The 25614-nt window shown below is 41.5% G+C and overlaps 1 protein-coding gene and 1 long non-coding RNA gene across 13 annotated transcripts in view; both read right to left on the bottom strand.

The window, feature by feature from the left end:
- Positions 1 to 25614, bottom strand: part of LOC126404574 (uncharacterized) — a 65733-nt gene that overhangs the window by 23230 nt on the left and 16889 nt on the right. The window contains exons 2-16 of one of the 12 annotated variants that reach the window (XM_050067911.1): positions 12699 to 14943; positions 10673 to 10734; positions 9874 to 9912; positions 9033 to 9227; positions 8227 to 8795; positions 6426 to 6670; positions 5987 to 6121; positions 4501 to 4599; positions 4336 to 4373; positions 3399 to 4008; positions 3138 to 3224; positions 2877 to 3050; positions 1997 to 2702; positions 323 to 448; positions 189 to 223 (exon numbers count right to left, since the gene is read on the bottom strand). In XM_050067911.1, coding sequence (XP_049923868.1) covers positions 189 to 223; positions 323 to 448; positions 1997 to 2702; positions 2877 to 3050; positions 3138 to 3224; positions 3399 to 4008; positions 4336 to 4373; positions 4501 to 4599; positions 5987 to 6121; positions 6426 to 6670; positions 8227 to 8795; positions 9033 to 9227; positions 9874 to 9912; positions 10673 to 10734; positions 12699 to 14943 — 5365 coding nt within the window. Of the gene's footprint in view, positions 1 to 188; positions 224 to 322; positions 449 to 1996; positions 2703 to 2876; positions 4009 to 4335; positions 4374 to 4500; positions 4600 to 5986; positions 6122 to 6425; positions 6671 to 8226; positions 8796 to 9032; positions 9228 to 9873; positions 9913 to 10672; positions 10735 to 12698; positions 14944 to 25614 lie in introns of all 12 variants that reach the window. The other 11 variants (XM_050067906.1, XM_050067903.1, XM_050067908.1 and 8 more) reach the window with 11 other exon arrangements.
- On the bottom strand, positions 14963 to 21248 carry LOC126404599 (uncharacterized). Its single transcript, XR_007571499.1, has 3 exons — positions 21171 to 21248; positions 17347 to 17521; positions 14963 to 15102 (listed from the first exon to the last, which is right to left on the bottom strand). It is a non-coding gene; the product is annotated as an uncharacterized LOC126404599 (long non-coding RNA).

The following is a 25614-nucleotide window of genomic DNA, read 5'->3' as shown; positions in this document are numbered from 1 at the left end:
AAATCTAGTCTCAGGATATTTTAAGCAACAATATAGGCTACATTAATTATTTTACCTAAAGTGTGTCAGTGGGGTTGTTTATGGTGAATAAAGACAGTCTACAAAAACACTCCTCTCATCAAATTTATCACTTGAAAAATATGTGTGAATAAAACAGTACTTTATAAATCCAATTTGAGGAGACCTACTTTAGGTGAGAAGCAGATGTTCATCTTTAGGCACGCTGTGAAAGAGAGACAAAGAAAAATGTAAAACAAAATAAGGACAAAGGCAGTTATGACCACATGCAGACACTTGTGACAGAATTTCTTGGATTCCTTACGTATTTGGGATTGATGCAGGCGCTTTTCTACCATCTCCCCAATAGTCAGACAGGTATCTTCATTGTGTCTGGAGGCGTCCTTGGCTGATGTTGCATCCGCTCCTGTCTTCACTTCCGTCACAGGATCTTCAAAAAATCAAATTTAAGTCAGCTGAATGTCTGTGTTTTGCAAGATCATCATCATCTCCCCTCCCTCCTTCTGTTGGGTCCAGAGACAACTTCCGACACATCTCCTGAACTAAAAATAATTGAGACCAAGAGACACACTGGTTAACTAGCAATGCATGAAGGTATGAACACATAGTTGGTTTTGGCCTTTTCATGGGATGATTTGACAGTAATTAAATACTATAACAAAACAATATAAATATTAAAAGCCTTTTCACACGAGGATGAAATGAAAAAGAACAAAGTAAGAAATATCTGTTGACTATTACTTGGATGACTCCGTTTCCCCACAATCCTCTGTTTTTCACACCTATGTGTGAAACCCTTCTCAAGAGCCCCGTTTCCACCAAACACTTTCAATATGGTACCTTTGGAACCAACAGTAACCCTTCAGACATGGTACCTAGACCCTAGTGTTTCCACCACAGACAGTACCCTTAAATTTGAGCAGGGTTGTTGTCACTCACTACTCCGTCCAGCACTCACTGTATTTCCTCATTACCGGTGATACAGATGGAAGTCTGCACCTCGTTTATCGTCCATAGAACGAGGCTGCACGCCACCATTTTCATAACAAAATGATGGGATATTAAAAGATAACAGCTTTGTGCATTTAGTCCTTCTCAGGCAAGCTCAGGGGTTTAGTGTTGCTGTAGCCCACAGGAATGACAATCCACAATGCTTTTTTTTCTCCAAGAGAGGATTAGAATATATGCAGATCACAGAACCCAGACGAAAATAATATGCTTGAAGATCCACTCATTACTAACAGTGTATGTCATAAAAACTAAAATAATGGTCAGAGTTGTCACAGTGAAATTTAAGGTATGTTGACTGATTCACGTCGTCAACTCGTGAATTGAGTAACATTACAAGTTAACGTTCCACCTTCAAAGTTACCAGCAGTCGGCCCAGTGAATTCAGTTGTTTTTTTTCTCAGACTCCAGCTGCTGTGAGAGGCAGCAAAACATCCTTTCATCTTATAGTTACATTTTACTAATAAAACTCTCCACAGTATGAACAGTGGTTACGTGAGACCTGTCCTACCAAGAAAACATCCTTGACTTTGACAAGCACTGCATGCCTATGAAGCCAGTCTTCGATCACTATTGGTCACTGTGGCATGCAACCAACGACATCATGAGGCAAACAAAACCCCAGCTTCCACTGTTGGCCTCCCACTTTTTTATCCCTCCCTGGACTCTCCACAAAGGAGGTTAACTGCTGCAAGAGGACTTGACTGCCCCTCCTCCACTTGTGCCTCACCTCCCTGCTCCATGAAGCAGCAAGTACCAGCTGTCCTCTACCACTGTCTGCTCAAGGCGAAAAACTAATGTTTTGGATTCAGTGGATGGGCTACAATTTTTTAACTGACGTGCAATTAATTTTCACAAAACTTTTGCATTCAGTCTAAAAAGACCTTTATCCTTTAAACAGTTTCTACAAATACCACGCCACATTTTAATATATTTTGCTATCCAATCATCAAGAAGTTCTTCAACAAACCTTTTTCAATTGTCTTTGTCTCCACCCCTTGACATGCCGGCTTTGCCTCCACAGCGGCCTCAGTCGGACTTCCCACAGCCTGCTGTTCCAGATGTGAAGCCTCCATCTTGGTCCCTGGTCCTTGTGTAGAGGATTCTGGTTCTGACACGGTGCTTAGCTGGACATGTGGTAAAGCTTTGACAGAGGTGTCTGTTGTCTGGGTCTCAACTGTACTGTCTGGTGGTTGACTCTCACTGGATTTGTCTGCTGAATTTTCTGGTACAGCCTCAGTAGTTGTCAATTTTTCTCCATGGCCCTCAGTACAACTTCCATCTTCCATGGGCTCTGCCACTTCAACTCCCTTTTCCCTAATCTCCATTGGTTCAGTGTCTTCAGTGTCACTGGCTTTGCCAAGTTCTGCCTGAAGCTTAGGTTCAACAACTGTCATATTTGAATCTTCAACAACCTTGGCAGTGTCTTTCAGTACAGCTTCATGAACATTTATTTCAGATTCTTTAGGTTCAACAATTGTCATTTTTGCATTTCTAACAACCTTTGCGGTGCCTTTCTGCACAGCTTCTTGAAGCTTGGGTTCAGATTCTTTAGGTTCAACAACTGTCGTATTTGTATTTTTGGGAACCTTGGCTGTGTCTTTCGGCACAACTTCTTGAACTTTGGTTTCAGATTGTTTAGGTTCAACAACTGTCTTATTTGCATTTCCAACAACCTTGGCGGTATCTTTCTGCGCAGCTTCTTGAGGCTTGGTTTCAGACTCTTTAAGTTCAACAACCTTCACGTTTGCATTTTCAACAACCTTGGCTGTGTCTTTCGGCACAACTTCTTGAACTTTGGTTTCAGATTGTTCAGGTTCAACAACTGTCTTATTTGCATTTTCAACAACCATGGCGGTATCTTTCGGCGCAGCTTCTTGAGGCTCGGTTTCAGATCGTTTAGGTTCAACAACTGTCTTATTTGCATTTTCAACAACCATGGCGGTATCTTTCGGCGCAGCTTCTTGGGGCTCGGTTTCAGATCGTTTAGGTTCAACAACTGTCGTATTTGCATTTTCAACAACCTTCGCGGTATCTTTCGGCACAGCTTCTTGAGGCTCGGTTTCAGATCGTTTAGATTCAACAACTGTCGTATTTGCATTTTTAACAGCCTTGGCGGTATCTTTCGGCGCAGCTTCTTGAGGCTCGGTTTCAGATCGTTTAGATTCAACAACTGTCGTATTTGCATTTTTAACAGCCTTGGCGGTATCTTTCGGCGCAGCTTCTTGAGGCTCGGTTTCAGATCGTTTAGGTTCAACAACTGTCGTATTTGCATTTTTAACAACCTTGGCGGTATCTTTCGGCACAGCTTCTTGAGGCTTGGTTTCAGATCGTTTAGGTTCAACAACTGTCGTATTTGCATTTTTAGCAACCTTGGCGGTATCTTTCGGCGCAGCTTCTTGAGGCTTGGTTTCAGATCGTTTAGGTTCAACAACTGTCGTATTTGCATTTTTAACAACCTTGGCTGGGTCTTTCAGCGCAGCCTCTTGAATCCTGGGTTCAGATTCTTTAGGTTCAACAAGTGTCGTTTTTGTATTTTCAGGAACTGTGGCGGTGTCTTTTGGCACAGTTTCTTGAACCTTGGTTTCAGATTCTGTAGGCTTCGAGTTTTCTACATCAGACTGATTTTCTGTAGCTGTGGACTTGGCTCCTGAAGAACTTTTTTGCTTTACCATGGCCTTTTTCACATCTCCTTTTGCAGGCAACTTTCCTGTTTTTACCATTTTGTTAATCTGCTTGGTTGAGACACTTTTCGCTTTGGAAACCAAAACCTTTGCTTTGGTGGTAGTTTTTAGGCCTTTAACTGAGCCTTTAACTGCACTTTTCTGATTAGCATGTTTGCCTGTTGTACTTTTGTTGGCTTCAGAAGGTAAAGACGAAGGCTTTTTGGGCCCTGTAAGCGGAGGCGCACTAGGTGTAGGGAGAAGAGCCTTCCTTGTAGTAGTGGTTTGACGTGTGGAGACACTGGTTGTGGCAGGTTTTCTGTGAAGCAAAGTAAGTTTCATGGGTCAAGCAGAAAACAATAATAAGAAGGGAAATCAAGGTCATGGTTTTAATGTTTTCATATGTTCTTTGCAATAATATAGTTTGACTTTCCTTCACAGGTTAAATACAGAGGATAACTTCTATTCCATCCCCTGTGCACACAAACGTTCACTAATTTTTTTGTCATTAGGTAAATTCCCCAAAAGTAACAATTTTTTTTCCAGTGAGGACACAAATTTAGGCAGTGAATGATTATTTATTGTAATACATTGACAAAAACAGATCATCTCTGTTTAAAAGGGGTCTGTATGAAATATATCTTACTTCTGTGAAGGCTTCTTTTGTTCCTCAGAAACAGCATCCTGTGAACAAACAAATTGAGATTTGTTATGGATGAATCTGATAACTGACAGTGTAGCCACACTAAAGCAGACAAATGTAAATATGTATATTCCCCAGTAACAAATAAATAGAAAAAAAGAATAATACCTGCTCCTTGACAACAGTGATTGGCATTCCTTTCACATCGATGCTCTTCAAGCTCTTTAATTTCTTTGCGCTTTCCTCTTTCTCAAAATACACGAGTGCCTGGATATGTCAATACACAAAGGCACATTTGTGCATTACTACATCCATCAGGACCATCCACTCACTACATTCACACAAGAAACATTGACAGCTCACAACTACATTTACATTTATTTACTTAAGTTGTATTCCTTTAGCCAAGATCTTACAATAAACTATTAAAAAACAACACAGGACAATTATTTGTATCTTTCCAGTTCTGTTTTGGTAGATATACCTGTAACAAACAGCTTAGCAGTGGACTGGTGCTTGATGTTCAACCATAATAGTGCCTTCAGTAGTTGGAAAAGACTATTGACGCACCATGTTCTCAGTCAACAAAGACACATGTCTCAAGACCTGGATTTAGATTTGTGGGCCTGATGGTTACGAGGTTTAAATCTTGTTTTGTTAAAGAAATACTTTGGATATAAGCATCATATCAAACAGCAAAATAAAAGCAACAGATTTTAAAATGAAAACTAACAATTCATGTATTCAGGTAGAGCTGTCTCGGTACAGGAGTCACAGTCCGGTTCATGCAGCCCCATGCAGGATAAATGGTAGCTGTGCACCGTTAGCATTATTTGCTGAGGTCAGCACGGATGATTGGCATGTGAGTCACTTTTATAACCTGTTATGACCTACTGCCTTTTGAGAAAGTGTTTTTTTCTGTGTTTGTACAAAGCAATACAGAAGTTTTACAATATTTCTTATTTCTATGGACCATTTCATTGCTATTCTGTTGCTAGGACAACAACTTTGGTCCCTGTTTACTTGCTTCTACATTAACATACATTCAAACAGGAAATACAAAGGGAACCATTTAGAATGTTTATGTTGTCCAGTTTGAAACAGCCTATAATGAAAACAGTTTACCAAAGGTGACAGAGGGTTAATGCGGGATTTATACATCTGCGTCGAATCGATGCCAGAAATGTAACTTCATGTTGCGGCAATGCAGACCACCTGTTTTTTTTTGTAAGCTGAAACCATCGTCCTCAGTGGAAACGAAGCTTTTATTTACTTTAATTTCACAGATAAGAAACAATAAATTGTGAAGACAATAAAGCCTCCACAAAAATAGCATTTTAAGTCTTGTGTGTGACATATACACCATAGGGTCTGCCGCACAAGTATAAATCCCCCTTAAATGCTACCTCATTTACACTCTTGCACTACTGTCTTTTCAATATAAATGATAAGAGGTTTATCCGTATGCATTTGGGGGTTTTTCTGCTGTGCTGAACCAGCACCGCGACTTTTGAACCAGGGTATGAACCAAACCGTGACTTCTGTGTATCATTATACCCTAAGCTAATGGCACTGTATTGTCTTTGTTATGAGAAGGTAAAGCGTTTGCACATATGTCTGGTTATTCAAAACACATCGCTCTATTGCCACATACCTCCTGTTTTTTCCGATACAGTACAACTGACTTGGTTTTTCCGAATTGCTCCACAGCAGCTATCACGTCACCATGAGAGACCGAATTATATAACTGACGTAGCTTCACCAGGGTTGAAGGCAAAGATTTAGCAGACTGAGCAAAGAAAGAGAAACAGTGTTCGTCATCATACATGTTTAAAAACGGTTAGAAAGAGGAAAATGCTTTTGTGTTTAAAGTGTACAATCTAGCCTTTATGTCATCTGTCAAAAGGGTTTTTTGCTTCATATGTTGCAATAAAGTACAATTTTCTGTTAATGTCTTTGATGTTGTTTGGATAAGATTTCAATGAAAGGAATGAGTTAGAGACATGAGAGGGGAAGGAGAAAGATACTGTTTTCCAGATGATAGGCTGTTTGTTGCCAAATTTCCCAGGAAATTTACATACACACAAACCAACCTTAAACTTTGAGGAAGAACTTGCCTCGCTCTTCGGCAGGCTGGACTTTGCTTTAGAGGGCTTTTTAGTCAACTCCTTCTTCTTTGCTGTAGAGGAGGAGGATGAGGAACAGGCAGCAGAAGATGAGGAGGGCTTCCCTCTTGTGGAGGTGGATGACGATGACGATGACTTCATCTTGGCTAGCCCAGCTAGTAAGGTTTTAACCACGGCCTCCAGGTCAGACTCTTTTGACAGAGACTGGACAGCTTGAGGGACACAGACAAAGAGAGTGTCAGACAAAGCTGCATTTGCTGGTTGCAAACTCTTGTACTGAGGTTCTATTGTAAGAGGAATTAAATATCATATTAAAGTCAAGTGATCACAGATTTCGTGCTTGTTACTTCATACGTTGATGGGGAATGTTTTCTACTTAGCTTACTAGTCAACATCAGCCTCTGTACCCATGGACAGCGCAGTTAAAATGACATGCAATATACATACTTGGGTAGCACTGCATTGTCCTAATAATCAGGCAAAAAGTAAATAAAGTAAAGCTGCAAGCTGCAATGACAGGCCCTCGCATCCTCAGGCACTTCAAGAGTACTGGCAGGATGGAGGTCGATGTGGCTGTGAGTTCCTGTGAAACACGGACACTGTGCCCAGAGGTTATATGGTATTTGGCGCTGGGACCTACCTTTTGCAAATTTTGTATTACTTCCTATGTGCACTAGGTGGTGGTAGAAAACATAAGACTAATAATACGTCACGTTGCTGTACATCATGTGTAAACCACACCATGTAAATTTCATGTACATTAGACGACCTTTGTCACATAAGGCTGACTTCCTTTTGTCAGTAGGTCACGCTATGACTATGACTCAATGCAGGTGTGTAAATGTCTTCAGGCAAGGACTCCTTTCCAGGATACAAAATTTGGAGCAGACTGGACAATGTAAAGTCAAGTTAAAACAGCTTCCTGTGTCATGGCGTAATATGCAAATTACCAGCCTCACCACAGGCACATCATTTCATGAAAATATAGAAGCTTCCCAATTTGGGATCGTGGAGGTCTTGAGGTAGATGTCAGAGGGCTATACCACCCAAATCTGGAACTCACTGGATAAACGCTCTACAAGGAGTTTGAGAAAGAGTTTGCTTGAAGTACATGAGAAATGCACAAAATTCTAAATGGCCGACATCCAGGTGGGTGGAGGTAATAAGACCAATGACAAATGTGTGTAATGAGAGCAAAGTGTGTACCAAATTTCGTAATCAGAGCAACTTTGTCCCAACTAAGGCCTTCCACACCTCAGGGGGTGCTGTGGAGCGCACTAAACATGCATGTATTCAATCACTGTATTTTCTCACTATGTTCACAGGTTTTTGATGTGCCTGACAAGTTTTGTGTATTTGAGTATGCCAACGTCATTAAAACTGAAGTCAAACTCTAAAAGAAATTGGGGAGCGCTCTAGGTTCAACGTGCCTTGCCCAAGCCCAACCACACCTTCCAACATGGGTATAAAGTTAAGTATATATTATATATAAAACCAAAAGAAATGGGGCGTTGGTAGCATAGTGGGTAGCGCCGGCGCCCCATGTACAGAGGCACTGCCTTGCTGCAGCGGTTGCAGGTTCGAGTCCCGCCTGCAACCCTTTGCTTCCCCGCTCTCTCTCTCTCTCTGTCTCCCCATTTCACACACTGTCCTATCCATTAAAGGCAAAAAGCCCACAAAAATAGTCTTTAAAAAAAGAAATAACAGTTTATAGTAGCGGCACGCACTTGCACATAGCGCTTCTATGGACACAAATCATTTTTCAAACCTGATGTTTCTAGTAGTTTCTTAGCCAGCCTCTCTGCACTGCTTGACTTCTTCTGTTGAGGGGATCGTCTCTGATCACTCCGTCTTGGCGGTGATCTTCTCTGATCACTCCTCTTTGGTAGAGGTTGTCTCTCATCAGTCCTTCTTGGTGGTGAACCTCTTTTGTTACTCCTCCATGGTGGTGATCGTCTGTCATCAGTCCTCCTTGCTGGTGACTGCCACTCATCACCCCTCATTAATGGAGATCTTGTCTCATCACTCTTCCTTGGTGGCGATCTTCTCTGATCACTCCTCCTTGGTGGCGATCGTCTCTCATTACTCCTCCATGGTGGTGATCGCCACTCATCACTCCTCCTTGATGGTGATCGTGATTCATTACTCTTCCTTGGAGATGATCCTCTCTCATGGCTCCTCTTTGGAGATGGTCGTCTATCGCCTCTCTTCCTTGATGAGGATAGTTTCTCGTCTCTCCACCTTGGCGACAATCCTCTCTCAGGGCTCCTGGAACGTGACCAAGAGTGGGAGGAGGAAGGATGGTCATACCGTGGGGAACGAGAACGAGACCGAGACCTGGTGAAAATACAGATGAAACCCTATGTTAATCTATGAAATAATGCTTAACTTTTCAAAGCAAATCTATATTCCTCAAGGGGCAACTGGCAAATTCTAAGAGGCTAGCACACCGGCGTTGATGCAGGTATTTCAAATGTTCTGCAGGAACACACTTGCTAATTTCACAATCTGGTGGTGAGAATCTTCTCTGTTCATCCATGTAATTGCTCATGTAAAAATGTATGTGTCACAGACCTGCGAGTGTATCTGGAGCTGAGTGGCGAATGTGATCGACTACTGCGGCTCTCCCTTCTACCCTCTGGCCCACAGTGGCGACGGGGGCTGGGCGAGTGGGAACAGGAGCGGATTCCATGCCTGACTTTCTGGTGATGATGCTGGGAAGTCTTTACAGAGGTTGAGGGCAAGGGCTTGGCATCTTTGCCTGCAGCACTGAAGAGAGCAACAGACAAGAAAAGTGTAATGAATGATAACCAGGACATCATGCCAAAATCAGCAGGGTACTGGTTAACTACAGAGCATGGTTGCAACCGGGTTGAACACGAAAGCCTGAAAGCCACTATACCAATGAATTTGGGCGCATCGAATCAAGCCAAATTTCTGACTTATCAGTTGTTGTTTGGGGTGCAGTTTAAGGGGGGGTCATGATGCCTGACTGATCACCTTAATGATCAATGATCTTGCTCTTGGACAAGCAAATGGATTTCTGGCATGTCAGAAATGTTCCAGTCAGATTTCCCACGTGGCTGCAGTCAAAAAATTTGTTATAAACTGTAGCACACTTTTTAAATATCATTAGAATAATATTTTAATCTTCAATCTGTTGCTATATAAAACTGAACCTTGGTGCAGGACAGACAGACCAAAGTCTGAATCTTCCAGATATCTGTGGTTCCATAATCATCTGTTTTTCTTCTTACTTTTGATGATAATAGAATTGCACAGCGTAACAATGTGTTTATTTCATTAAGGACGCAACCCACTTTATTGGAGTTGTCTGGATGTGCAATTATTCATTGTGGCCATAAAGAAAGACCAAAAAAAATTGCACAGCGTCTTCCAAGCCTTTTAAATTTACCTTGGCTTGAGTGCTATCTCACCATCCCACTCTGGATATCTGTGGAAAAAGAACAATTCAAACAAACTTATTAAAACAGTAAAAAGGCTACATTCTGAAATCAAAAGCCACAGTGAGGCAGGCGGTCATGAAGCAGTTGTACTTGGGTGATGTTTCTGTAGTCACATCTTAAGTTATCGCGGATTTGTACAAGTTCTGAAGACTATAACAACAGAACCAGAAGGGGTACCTTGGAAAACCAATTATGAACCCTGACAGAGGTTCCACTCGCCTAGGATTCAAGAAAGACCCTTCAATAGGGCTGCAACTAACGATTATTTTCATTGTCAACTACTCTGTCGATTATTTCTTCGATTAGTCGACTAATCATTTTATCGAAAAATGTGTTAAAATGTTGAAAAATGTCGGTCTCTCTCTCCCAAACCCCAAAATTATGTCATCTCATGGCTTGTTTTGTATTCACGCCAAAGGGTTTTAGTTCACCGTCATGGGAGAATGTGTAAAGCTGCCAATATTTGAACGTATGACGCTGCAGTAAGAGTATTTTGGGGTACTTTATAGTACTTTTCTATGGAAAAAATGACTCAAACCGATTAGTCGACTACTAAAATAGTCACCGATTATTTTAATAGTTGATTAGTTATAGGGTAGTCGACTAATCGTTGCAGCCCTAATACAGTAATTTGGCACTTTCCTTGGTGGGAATTTCCCGAAAATGTTTTGGAAAAAAAAAAAGGAAATGATTTTAATAAAAAAAAATCTAACAAGATCTTTGAAGGGAAAAGATAAAAAGACTGACTGTGTTCGGAGGACTCTGCAGCTCTCAAGGTGAAGGCTGGTGTTCTGGTGGGAGAGCCAATCCTAGTAGTCAGAACAACAAACACAGCATTTAGATAGGCCGCATTATTATTACAACTGTTTCAACTACAACAGCTTCAATATCTCAACTGTCATTTTTGTGATCATCTGACAACAGATATTTTATTCAACATCACAGCACAGTTGAAGAAACAGTTCCTGAGAACTCTTGTCCTTTTCTTCAAACGGTTTGTTCATCTTTATTGGTCTGTTGAGTCTGCCAAGTCCAAGTGTCCAACTCCATTTCTCTGCTCTTGTGTATGAGTCAGTTTGTGTTGACAAGTGTTAATATCGAAAGGTCAAACCTTAAAATTTTTTTAAAAATTCCAATTATTTTTAATCTTCATCCAACAGTGGTCAACCAAATAACGGGAACAACCGTGAGCCCAAGTGAGGAGCTGACACATTAGCCAACAGTAGGCTAAATAAAAATTTCAAAGTGTTTGAATCATGGCTTCGATAAAAGTCAAAGAGTAGTGAGAAATACATGTGAAAACAGTATCATGTGGACAAAATTATTCAGGACATAAAATCCTTCTAATTTTGACAACTCTTGCCTTAAACTTGAATTCAAGGGCAACAGTTCTTAATCATGAAATACAACAAATACAGGAGTGCCAACAACAAACAACCACAGTGAAGATTTCTTCATGAGTTCATGGTATTGAAATGTCTCTTGTTCTTCGGTCTTGAGTGACATCAGAAAGTTTCCTGAGGTTTATTGAGGGTCATCTCAGAAGAGGCCACTATCAGGATGGATCAGGACAAAAAACCTCAAGTGGGGACATCTGGAGTCGGCGGGAAGATGTGGAAACTGGAGAGAGGAGTCGTCTGATTTGTCCGTTATTTAATTTAGCCAAAACATAAAATGCAGTGTCCCCAAGGCCAATGATCAAAAAAATAAAAAATCTTGATGATTTGTAAAGTATGATACTAGTGACTTTTGGTTTATGATATTTGTGGTGGTAATTGGAATTCCTCTGTGGGTCACAAAAATGCTTAAAAATACAATAAAAAGGGAGTTTGGCTCCATAATAACAGCAAGCACAACAAAAAAAACAACAAATATCTACTGTTATATATGAAATGAATTAAGGTAGCAAACGGTGTCACTGACAGCTCCAACAGTAAGAAAAAGATACAAATCTTATATTCAATGGCAACTGTTCAAAAAATTCAAACTGAATAAAAAATACAAATAAAAAAACAAAAGAGAAAACAGGGAAACAGCCATCTTCAATCACCCTTTGATGCACAGTTCTTCAGATTAGCAGTTTCTTCCTCATCAAGTCTTCTAAGTCCTTGGTTCATTTTCAACAATTGTCTCAGAAGTTGGTGAAATCTCACCATTTTACATTAAATCAGGCAACACTCATTAGTCACTGTAAATCAGGCAATGGCCATTACATACCAATGACTCTGATCTTCATGCATCTAAACTAGACAATGATGCTCTAACAATAGTCTTGAATCAATCCAATGAAATGAAAAACAGACATTGTAACCCTAAATTATGAATAACAATAAATAGTAAGATGTGACTGACATCTTTAAAGCAATTTTGGAGCAAAATATTTACTTAGTATTAACATTTCGTCAGTTGTTCATCTGTTAACATTAAAAAACCCTCCCGCAGTTTGAAATCCAAGATGTTTTTTTGCAAAATGGTACACAGGGTGTATGTGGTGGCAGGCTTATCACTACATTTCATAGTTATTACTCATCACTTCAAATTCAAACAATATTTTACATAACCCTTTCAAGTAGGCTTGAAGGTATCACCCTTAAAAGATTTTTTTCCAAAATCAAACCCTTCAGTACTTCTCCAAAAATAAAAAATAAAAAATAAAAATTTAGATTGGCATTTCACCATGAAAAAAAAAACAAAAAAACACATTATAGATTCTGAAATAAACAACCCAAAATTTACTTATAGGAGGGAAAACAGAGGGCAGACTTCCACTCACCTTCATACGAGTACATTCTCTGTTACACAAAGAGCAGGTGTGTGGAAAGATTTTTGGCGTGGTTGCCGCATAGTCATGCATCATGGCTGCCGTTGGAAGACCCTTGGTCACAGCCATCTTTGCCGGAGGCTGCCATTTTGAAGGCGGCTGCGTCTGAGGAATGATGTTCATTAGGCTTGGGATTGGCTGTGGCAGAGCTGGAGGGCCAACGATGGGGCGGGGACCACCAGGGACAAACACTGGACGTTGCATGGCATCTGTGATGTTTGGGGTGCGAGAGGCAGGGGGAACAGATTTTGCAGCAGAAATAACTGGAGGCCACACAGCTTGTCCCGCCTGCGATACTGGCTGCTTTGGTGTCTGCTGCTTCTGGTGCTGCTGCATCGGCTGCTTCTGCAACTGCTGCTGAGTCTGCTGCTTTTTCATCTGCTCAGCAACTGTTGACCCTTGTCCTTGAGTTTTACTCAGATCCTTAGTGCCTCTGGCGTTATTACTGTTGATGAGCACAAGGCCAGGTCGGCAGGGATGCACACCATGGTACAGAGTGGAGAGTGGCTGGGTTTTCGATGTTGATTGACGATCATCCTCTGGTTCTTTTAAAGGAGCAGGTTTGGGGACTTCAGACTTGAGAACTCTGATGTCTGTGTCTTTCTTTGGCAGAGAGAAAGAGCTGAGGATTGTTTGGGAAGTCTGGTTTGGTTGGCTCTGCAATCGTTTGGTCTGATCATTGCTTGGTGGAGCCACAGAGCTCAGTATTGAACCGTATGAAGAGCTGAGACTGGAAACAGAACTCGCCTGGTCACGTGAAGAACTAAAGGCACTGCTTTTCACCTCTGTTGTATGTTTTTGGGGTGCTTCTCGATTGTGTCTGCTGCCATCATAAGTGTTCATTAGCAACATACTTTCATTCCCACCGCTGTTAGCTCTGCTGCTACTGGTCCTTCCAATCTCATCCCCAACCCCTCCAGTATATTTGCCAGTATGTCCATAGTCAATCACTTTACTGGGCTGGAGAATAGCCGATGAAATTTCCTCCTGGCGCAGCAATGCCCCTCCAGAACTACTCAAACTGTGACTTTCAATTCCTCTCAGACTTCCAGTGGGTTGGGGTTCAGGTTTTGACTGAACTGCAGCTGTAGCTTTCTTGGTCTTCTCAACGCGGATTTGCCGCAAGATGTACGGCAGGTTAGCAGGAGTGATCTGGTCTTCAGGAAAGGAGATGAGATGTTGCAAGTCCTCTTTTTCAAGTCCAAAGTGCAGAAGGATGTTCGAAGCTGATTCAGAGGTGTACTTGGGTCGACTTGACTCTGCGGGCGCAGCAGGTTTGTCTGGCACTGGACAGTCAAAATCACCTAACCCTGGAATGGACTGCATATCATGTTTTCTTTCACCGAAGACATTCAACCTACCATCACCACCACCAGCATAGTTGGATGAAGCAGATGATGAATAAAATTCAGAGGGGTCATCAGCAGTGGGCCTTTTGTAGTTTGATGACCACTCCGAAGAGCTACGGCCACTTTCAAAGCCCGACTGTCTATGTCCTAGAGAGGAAGAGGTTGAGGACATTGGGTAGGCGGTCATCCCTGTGCTGGTAAAGCGAGCTCCCTCGTCTATGGGCTGATGCATCGGTTTGCCAAGAAGCCTCACCTCCTCTCTCGCTCTGCTAATATGCATGTCTATAGACCTCTCTAGGTTTTTGTCTATTGTGGCCCTTCTCTGTTCAGGCCTGTAGTTCATTGACTGAGGCAGCAGCAATGGGAGTGTCCCCCCGGAGTTGGCGGGAGTCGCAGAAGCTCCAGAAGAGCTGACGCTGGGCCCAGCTCCAGGGCCAGAGGATGCCCTTTGAGGGTCCCTTGCTACCTGTATACTGGAGAGTCCATACTGTCCCTGGGTGGAACTTTGGTTCCCAGAGGCATAGGGGTTATACAGGGGATGGGACATGGTATTAACAATCTTCAGAAGATTAAGAAGATTGATGGCCGCAGCAGTTGGGGAGGGGGCTGTTGTTGGTATGTACGGAGCAGGTGTGTTGGCGTTGGCTGTCAAAGTCGTGGCTCGGTTGCCAACAGTGAGAGCACTGTTTATCTGTGTCAGCGCTAGCTGGGCCTTAAGTTGAGCCAGCCGCAAGGAGGCAGCCTGCTGTCCAATCAGGAGCGATCTACCTGGTAGCCCTCCAAGTAGGGGGCTTGTTAGGGGCCCTGAAGCAGTAGAGGGGGCACAACGCTCCGATAGCAATGCAAAGCTGAAAAGTTAAAAAACAAAGCAAGGGATTATTGAATGGGACTGGACTTCAGCTTCTTGGATGGGTAAAATCCATCATCTGGAAGATCTCGTCCTGTGTTGTCCAATCTGGTGCTGTCAGATACACATTCATTTCATCTATTTCACTTCCAGGTCTTCACTAGCAAGAAAGAACAAAGAAGGAAAAGGCAACAAGGCATGGATAACAAGAGAAAACAAGGTCACTGCTGTTAACAAGAAACATACAGAACTGACACAATCTCATTTATTTCTTTTCCATGCTCATCTCAGGTGAAAACGGTTGACACTGGCACCAGCAGACAGACGAAGCACACACAAAACGGCAATTTTCATTTCAGAATGTCACACCAGATCATACTGAAAGATTCAGATGAGCGTGAAAGACACTGTGCTGAATGTTGGTAGTAAAGGCCAGTCTAAGTAGGATTCAACTTCCAGAGCGACTCTGAATCTCAATTATTTGGGTAAGAGGTTAGGTAATGTCACAAAATGGAATCATGCAGATTGTATCACCATCAGGGTTTGCACTATTTACAATACATTGGCCTTAAAATGATCAATGGCAATTTTAAAAAAAGAAATTGTTTTGCAATATCTTAAACTGCAGATGCAGGAGAAAGTCCAAAACTTCTTTACAACTTAAAAAGGTCCAAGAATCACAGAAAAAAAACTTGAAAATGAATATCCGCACTCTGCATTCCCAAACTTTCCAGGGACTTCTACTCCCGCCCCTCCACTTACACAGAGAAACCAATTTCTTGCAGTTTTTTTCATTCAGAATTTCGATCACAGAGCACAATGTCTATTAGGTAACAAAACTGAGGTCACTGTCTGGCACAACTGGTGCAAAGCAGCAACTCTCCGACAGTGCAGAATCGTAAAAACTTTGTGTTCTTGCACTGTTGTTTCATAAGCCCATTTCACACATGCACTGCAAACCTGAAATTATCTAGACCAGTGGTTCCCAACCATTCCAGCCACAGGGTCCAGATTTCTCCTTAGTCATTAGTTCAAGGTCCACACAGTTCAATACATTCAGCGTCATACTTGCGTGTGGTCATGTCATCGAGCTAGTCTGCTGTCTCTATCAAACACCTGTTGGTTAGTCAGTCACTCTACGGCAGGAAACTGCCCTTAAAAACAAAAGCTCTGAACCAGAAATTCATTGTACAAAAAAATTAATATTAGATTTTTACAAACTTGACACTTTGCAAGTCACTTGTGGTCCATTCAGAACCATCCTGCAACCAGCTTTTGGACTAAGACCCACCAGTTGGGAATCACTGATCTAGACTATCTACTCAGAGGAGCTGAATGTGCCCGAATCAGTTGGATTGGACATTAAACTGTCTGATTGAGCCCATGTGTCAACAGTGCAGGCGCTTGTCCAAAGAATTCACAGCGAGTAAGTGGGCATGTTGATGACGCTTCTTTTCAGAAACCGCAAGATTACAAACATCTAAGAGTGAAGAAGAAGGGTCACTTAACAAGGATGGCAAAGAAATTGTCTAACTAGAGAAATGACAAGATTCGGGAACTAAAGGCAAATGTCGAAATCGTCAGCCCAATTCAAGGAACAGCAAGAAACTCTGTTGTTTGTGATCAAATTACAAAATGGCCACGGGACTTCGGTGTGATCCCCGTCACGTCCTGCCTCCTGCAAATGCTACCCAGGCGTCACCCCATGCCTAAACCAGAGTATTTCCAGTGATAAGGCTTCTGACACAGACAGTCTCCTATTGTGTGCTACAAGTGTGAAAGGGAATCTCTGGACAATGCCCGGACCTGATTCTCTCAACACTGTCCAGAGTTCTTATGAAAATGAAAACTGCTACTGACAACTTTTTAACTCTGAACCAACTCTGACAGCAACACGTTGATAGTCACTGTTAGAACAAACTAGATTCAGGCAACATTTAGACTGTCTTTGACTGTGGCTGAAAAAATGCAGCTGGTGATGCAGTGGGTGTGCTAATAACGCAAGACTGTCCTGCAAAAAAAACAAGTGGATTCTGGCTCAACAATTGCCAGACCACGTTTACAACATGCAGCAAAGGGCAGCCGTACCTATCAAATATGTTCAAATGCACTCTGATGAGGAGAAACTGCAGGAGCTGATATTTTGGTAGTTGAAGAAGACCGCAGGAGATTGGATTACACACAATAGTAAAGGCTCAATCAAGAAGATTCACAGATGAACATACAAAGTGTAACACAGTGTATGTCGTCCAGAGATTCAGAGGGTGTACTTGTCTAAACTTTGTATTTAACCGAAAAAGTTTTCTCTGGAGAATCACTACATGTTCCCAGAATGGACCTGCGATCCGTTCCAATCTGTACATTAAGTTTCTATTGGTGACTTAAAACAACCGAGTATGCTTACCTTGCTTGCTCTTAATCAGTAGTCCTCAACTGGTGTAGCCATGGGGTCCAGATTTCTCCTTAGCCATTAGTTCAAGGTCCCACAGTTTAATACATGCAGCGTCATACTTGCTTTTGGCCATGTCGCTGAGCTTGTTTGCTGTCTCTGTCAAGTAGCTGTCGGTTAGTCACGCACTCTACAGCAGGAAAAAAAAATACTATACTAAAATTAAGTTGTTGTTTTTTTTTTTTACAAACTTGACACATTCACAAGTCACTTGTGGGCCATTCAGAATGGGCCCATGACCCACTTCTGGACCCTGGCCCACCAGTTGGGAACCACTGCTCTAAATCACCTTGCCTGTCTTACCTGCCATGCACAACGCATATCTAGGAAGAGACAGTAAGTCTGCTGAATCTGGAGCACAGGGCAACCTTTCTTTCTCTGACCATGTTGTTCTCATAACAGAGCAAGCTTGGACACGGTCTTCACATCCTCAGCGGAGAACATGCCCAAGCTGCCCATCTATGCGGATGGTGTTTCCTATAATTTTTTTTTTTTTTTTTAAAGTCAAGATCAGGAACTATCATCAAGATATTTTATTATTTCACTACAAAAACCTAAATAAGGTTATGAAAGATTGCCAGGGAGCATAAAGTGTTTGGTGAGCTAATAAAATATCTTGATGATAATTCCTGATCTTGACTTCATGAATCAGCCATTCCTTGTCCAATGTGGTGCTTTCAAAGTGAGCAACAGGAAGTACAAATACATCAGCCAACAAAGTTCAACTCGCAACACCAGCACTTGCAGCGTGTCGCATGCAGTTTTTCAGGACACCTCTCATGTCAGCTTCAAATCCAAAATGTTTTCTCACCACGTCTCCTCGTTACCCCAAAACACATGAACTTTGTAATTAACAAATACATTGAGCGCTGCTCAGTCCCTCCCATCTCCTGAAAAATGATCTCCATCATGTTGCCAACACCGGCCTTGGCTCACAGCTGGTCAACCACTAGTGGCTACATTAGTCCGGTAATAGACATACCATTACGTTGATCATGTTGTCAAATTGCTAATTAATTAATGCAATGCATGTTGGATTTCGCGCCATGATGCTGTCAGAACAGGTTGCCATTTAATGCTACTTTATAATTTGCCGGAAATGTTATAGCAACTAATGTCGGATAAGCCCGTTTGTATAAAATCAAAACGGTTTACACTTGTGCGCCGGACCAGGGCAGCAACACTAGAAATTGGCCAGACTGTACTGAGCACATGGACCCCACATACAAATGTTGGCTGGGTACTGTTATTACGTAACATAAAATGTTGAAATATCACATACATCCAATGATACAACTTCATGTCACTAAAAACCTCCCAACTTTAACCAGCAAGACAAAAAAAAAAAACCTCCTTTGAGGTGTACGTTAAGTGTAGCCTTCTTTTTTCAGACACTTACGACAATGTTTAAGACATTTATTCTGATACACTCTGAACGTTAATGACTTAACTGACCAGAGTAAATTAATATCATTGATGTCAGGTTTGAAGTTCTAAATCAGTGATACTCAACTTGCGGCCCACAGGCCAAATTTGGATAGGGTGCCAGGTGACACTCCCAACCATTTTCTAAACTACATGAAAATAAACTAATTAAATCACAGTGGAAATTGTTTTTGTACTTTTAGTTAAGTGTCAGAGTGCATAAAAAACATCAAAATAGAGCTTGTTTATCAAAGCAATGCCAGTGGAGGATCCCCCGCATATCCGACAGAGGTCCTAGAAAAGTACCTGATGTCTTCAAATCCTAGAAACTTCCCTGGCTCACTCAATAGAGCTCAAAAGGGCATGTGACTTCGCAATGCATTGTGTGTAACCAACGCCATTTTTACAGGCAAATTGTTTTGTTTACATTGCATTGTGCCGGGAGAGAGACATGAAGCGAGAGATTTAAATGGACCGGGCAAAGGAAAAGTGTGTCGGATGGTACCAAGACAAGCTGGACCCTGTTCCAAAGGCTCGGTACCTGGACCTGTACCGGTAACTGGACTCGGGATTTAAAAGCCCTGCCGCCGTTGACTGAAGCTGAGCTTGTCCTCTATCTCATCAACGGTATAAGCTATTATACCGGCGACAAATTTAGGAATGCCAAATCTTTAAGGGCTCATGGGCATGCAAACTTTGGGTGGGTGCAGGACCTCCGAATTTTACGCCTTAAAGAGAAGACCGTCATCATTTCAGAGGTATGTAAACTTTACAAGCCTCACTGTGTCCCACCTCCGTGTGGTGCTGCCTGTTTGCTTGCTCAGGTTTTGACTAACATATCTTGGTGTCTGCTGGACCAATTTATTTCAAACAAAAAATATTTTGAAGCCTGAAATCCACTCTGCATTTATGTGGTAAATATGTATGGGCTTCTCGGTTATTTATTTCAGAATTAGGGCATTTTCCCTTCCCATAAATCTCTAACTCTCCATTGTCATACATGGGTGGGCACAACATGGAGTTTATCTTTATTTTTAACGTTCACTTCTTAACCACAATTTAGGACAAGTTTACTCCTGTGGAGACAACTGAGAAACGACGTTTTTAGTGATATCAAGATGTGTACTTTTTTTTTTCTTTTTTTAAAAACGGGATTAAAAGTACTGACTGCACAGCTGTGTTAGATTTGTCCCTAGTTCTATTTCAGTTTTTGCTATCAAAATATATCACATTATATAGCCCATCGATCTTCTTCCCGTAGCGATTGTGAGAACGGTTGTGGCAGTTAATGACACAGCAAGTCTGCACCATTTTCAAACGATACAGTTACTTTTAAAATGCTAAACCAACAACAACAGAACACAAGCGTAGTGTCGTGAAATGTAAACAACTTTCCAATTGCCCGCAAAGCCCACAATGCATCACGGTTTTTCCACTTCCGCTAAGTCACCCTTTTGAGCCCTATAGACCTCTGAACAATTTGTCCCCCTCACTTCTGAAATGATGGCTATGCCCCTGGTTGTGAGAGCATGTGAAGGCATTTGGAGAGCTTACTTGCATAGTCTAAAAATATATCATGAAATGCTCTTTAGACTACAATAAAACACAAAATATATTATTATTCCCAAAATAATATTTTAGTTAGATCTTAATCAAAAAAAAAATTTTTTTTGTTTTAAATCCAAAATGGGTCTTGTGTCTATAAAGTAATAGGCTATATGCCACCTAGGGAAGTCCTAATTTCTGGCTATAACTAGTTCAGTCACTCTGAGCTGGATGCAGGTTCACTTGTGAAGGCCCTGCAAGTCAAGGTGGCTTTGATTGAAAGTAGGTATTGACCATCTCCAGAATGCTACCCCTAAACCCAGCAGAATGCAGGAAACCACATCTAAAATCCGTTAGGATACGGAGGATCAGGATCGCATCCACCAAATCAGTTGACAAACAAAAATTTTAAGTGTCGGCCTAAATAACGAACTTGTGGTCGCCCCCGCTGAATCTCACTCCAAGGTTTTTCTAAAAGTTGACAGCCCTGTGGTCTAATGGTGGAGTAGCTAACATGCTACCTGAGTCCACGCGTTACCGATACTTAAGTTAGCTCTGTGCAGGTTTTACGGTAACAGGCAAAACGGGCAAAACTGTCCAAATGTTGTCAAACGGCTGCTTTTCTCGTCCACCGTTAAACACCAGCTGAAATAGCTAAACTAGCCTGACGTACTACTGCTAGCAAGCAAGCGCTAACGGTCGTCTTCGGGAGGGCCCGGTATACAAACACAGTTTCCGGTTGACAAACATAAAGAGTCGCAGTTTAAGCACGCAGTTTTCCGCGTAACAACGGGTTTTTGTTTGCATACCTGCCGTTATTAGTGTGAATCTCGCATCTGTGGTGTGTTCAGAGTCATCTTCGGGCTGTTAGCAGGCAGGAAAGCTAGCTACTGTAACCTTAACTTCCGGTTATGGTTGCCGGCCTTCAAAATAAAAGCCTGAACCTTTGAGGACGAGCTTAGATTGAGGTTACAGTCTGCTGTCATCCAGTAAAGTCATGTAAATAAGTAACACTGCTTTGTTATAGTATTCAAATATTTTATTTTTTATTTTATTTTTTTTTGGGGGGGGGGTACCTGTACTTTACAAGAGTTCTTATGTTTCTGTCAATTTTAATATTTACAAAAAAAGTACATTTTCACTCCAATACATTTCCCTGAAGCAATTTTTTTTTAACTGAACTTTTGGAGGACGTACGAAAGCATAAACATACAACATCTGTACAAATACAGAGCAAAACTAATAGTCAACCTTGGTGAAGACTAGGAAAAATAAATACACAAAATAAAATAGACCAGGGGAAGATGAATAAATAGGAATCATATTTGAAAAAAAAAAAAAAAAGTTATTAATTCAAAACACCAGGCATACAAAATGTGACAACCTGGAGCAAAAACACTGAAATCCAAACCAAGAACCATAACAGTAACACTAAGTACAGTAACCACAATATTAATGATTCACAACCAGCGCAGGCCGGCACGGCAATGCAGTGGTTAGCATTGTGGCCTAAATTGTGGTAGGAACATTTTTAATTCCACGATTATTTGAGATTAATTGATCACAAAAGCAATTGATAATTGTAGTTGTTTTTGACCATTTTTTTTAGTGATGTAGTATTTCACTGTTGTGCATTTGGGTACTTTTACTTTGAAGAAACGCACCGGAATTGCTGTTCCCGTAAATAATTTTGTGATGTCAGGTCATATGAAGTAGGTTTGTATTTATGAGAATATGTTGGGCTTAAAAAGGTAATTTAATTTGATTTGAAAAACCTTCACGGGGAACCTATTTGTCACCGTTCACACGTGGGAATTCTAAGTGTGTGACACATCACATTATATTATTTATTATTATATTATATTTTTTTATTTATTTATTATTTCTGTTTAAATGGATGCGTTACTGGTGCTTTGATGTAATTTTAAAAACTTTAAAACAATTTCTTGAATAATTTTGTTGTTTATTATTCAATATTAGTAAATAAAGACAAACATTTATGTTATTATTGTGCGCAGATATAAATACAGGTATGCCTTGAGAAAACCACTGCTGTATCGTACGGATGTTTGCTTTTTGTTAAGTGACTGAATGCACGTTACTGGCCTGTTCATTTAGCACTCTGTTTCATTTTTTTCCCAATGACTCTTTTGTTGTCATTATTTTTCCACACAGTGGCGCTATTCTCACAGAAATCCCTTAAATGCATTTCATGTAGGGCCCACAATGGCAACATAAGTTACAGACAGACAACATAGAGCAAAAATGTACAGCTCTAAAACAAGCAGTATAAAAAACTCAATAAGATTACTACAAAGAAAAGCCAAAAAGTATGTTAATATAACTTAATATAAACTTTATCTGTTTGAACTTAGGGCAGCAATGTGAGGCAGTGGTTAGCATTGTAGCCTCACAGCATGAGCATTACTGGTTTGAACTCAGGGTAAAGGAGCTCCTCTGCGCAGAGTTTGCACGTTGCGTGTCAGCGTAGGTTTTCTCCAGGACTTCTGCTTTCCTCCCAGTCACCTGCAGGTTAATTGGTGACTCTAAATTGTCCATAGGTGTGAATGGTTGTCTGTCTCTATGTGTCAGCCCTGTGATAGTCTGGTGACCTGTCCGGGGTGTACCCCGCCTCTCGCCAAATGTCAGCTGGGATAGGCTCCAGCCCCCCCACGACCCCCAACAGGATAAGCGGTTATGGAAAAGGAATGAGTTTGAACATTTGTACTGTATTAAATTAAATACAGGTTTACTTACATTTCAAACAGCGTCACAACTTTTTTGGAATTAAGGTTTTACACATATTTCATTTACTAATTTCATTTATTTTTAAATTATGGGCTGCCATGTGTTATTTTAACTTTAGTACACAGTGCACTGGTGTACTTGTGTCTGATTCTACTGATTCTGAATTCATCTCTGACGGAGGTACATGAGCTCTAAAAAAAGGCGATAAAGCCTCCCTCTGCAATTAAAAACATGAATCAGCGAGGATTTCGTTGAGCCAACCAAAACACTTCCGGATTCCCCAGTTGGATTTAGCGACACACCACCAGACACATCCCGTACTCTGAGCCAGCGTGTGAGCCCTAAGTCTTTGATAATAAACAGCTATTGACTTTACAGACTGTTGAATCAACAGTTTATCAAAAGGTGATGATGAATATTTTCATTAAAGGATCATTCTCTGTTGGGGATTGCAGCAAATTAATAATATATCCCTTTTATCCCCTCCCCAGGACCACAGGGCTTAACACCTGACCGCAACACAACAGCTGACTGGCAGCTCTCCGGCCGTGTGTGTGTGTGCAAGAGTGTGTCTGGGAGGGGAGGTTGAGCCAAAAGACGTTTATTTTCGGCTGTCATCGCTACCCTGACGGAGGCCTGGTCTCATGGCGGTGACCTCAGGGGGGAACACACACACACACAGGTTTAGACATAAAAATGGATTTGTTACAAATTTGGTTTGAGTGTGAATTTGATTTAATTTACCACACACACACACTCACTCACACACACACACACACACACACACACACACACACACACACACTACATACCTCCAAAGTTGTCCAGTATAATGTCATGTTCTTTGACCTTTTTCGACAAGTACACATGAAACGTATTATTAGTAAGTAATTATAAGTGACGTAGGTGCGGACGCTTCCAGTCGCCTCTCTGTCAGCTCCGCTAAATTTGTGCTAAATTTATGCTAAATTTATGCTCTCTGTGTCTATTTTGCAAGTCATGGTGGTGCTTTTTCTGGTTGTCATTGGACGGTGGTGGCGTGTGGCTGCGAGTCACTCATCAGGACAAGGAAATCAACTCACCAGTCTGTAAACTGTCCTGCTGCTGACTTCCAGCTAACTGCTAGCTAGCCAGGTCGAGGTTTTCAAATGTAAACACAACTGGCAACCTCCGAGGCCAAAATCTGCAGTTCCTCTAATGGCCACTTGAGGCTGGCTTCAAAGCAGAGTAAACCGTATATTTTGGCATATTAATTTCAGTACAACACGACATTTTAATATTCTGGTGGCATGGCTTTGTAGCTTACACTTTGTAAACCCATTTGGGCGTCATGGCGAGTAGGACGCAGGAGAGGTCAGCTAAAGTCGCAGTGCAAAGTTTAACTAGCCCTGCACTCAAGCAGACGCTAATGTCTAAAGCTAGTGCTAGCCTCCACCACCCCGACGCAGACCCTCCTTCACCTACAGAGCAACCTCTTCTTCAGCTCATTAAGGCGGAGATGGTAACCTCTCATCAACTACTGGGCAACATAATCAACCAAGAAATAAAGATGTTTACATCCTGGTACAAAAATCTGTGTTGGTCTCTAGCTAATTTCAACTGTCATGACAACTGTACAGGGGATGAATTTTTTAATAACTCACCCGTTTACATTTTACTAAGGCCCAAATTAAGCATATTTAAGGGTGGGGCGGCTTGACTGACAGGCTGTCTGCGAGGTGTCGCTACCGGTTGCTGCAGTCTGTGAGTCAGATCCACCCCTCGTTCCTCCACAGCTCCAACCTCTCGTCCAAATATGGTCACTTCCGGCTCCAACAAACCAAGATGGTGACGGCTGACATGCTGAACTTGAGACTTCAAAACAGCACTCCACAAACCAGTGTGTGACGTCATGGTAGCTACATCCATTACTTCTATTTCTATGGTGTAAACATCAGTAAACATCAAGGAAAGATAGAAATGAATGAGCACCAGCTGAATTAGCATGCTGCTAGCATCGCACAGGTGTTGGAAATAAGCAGCTTCGAACAGGATATCAGGAACTGTAAAATTCTTTGATTTCGGGCCGGGCAATATGGACTAAAATTCATATCTCGGTTTTTACAGGCTGACTGGTGATACATGACATCCATCTCAGGATTTTCTACGAAATGGGCTACATTTTTTCAGTTGCAAGTCAAAGCCACATTTGAGATGTCACAAGCACTTTTATAAAAACAGACTGTGATCAAAATAAAATGCAAAGACAGGGATTTTATTCCCCTGTTTGAAAATATGCAGCTGTACGACAATTATACCTCCAAAACACTAGTCGGCAGCAGGATATCTGTGAAGTGCTGTAAAGTTTAGTTGATTCAAAACACACATTAAACATGGCTTAATAGACACAATTTCAAACACAAGTACACAAATCAGCTTCACTATTACTCGCAGCATTCACAGACAAACACTTGTCTTTATTTGGACACATTTTCCCCACAAATACAACATGCTAACGTTATTAGC

Source organism: Epinephelus moara, chromosome 17 (assembly GCF_006386435.1).
Source record: "Epinephelus moara isolate mb chromosome 17, YSFRI_EMoa_1.0, whole genome shotgun sequence".
Lineage (NCBI taxonomy): Eukaryota > Metazoa > Chordata > Actinopteri > Perciformes > Serranidae > Epinephelus > Epinephelus moara.
The sequence above is the reverse complement of the archived record's forward strand: the minus strand, read 5'-3'. Positions and strand labels throughout refer to the sequence as shown.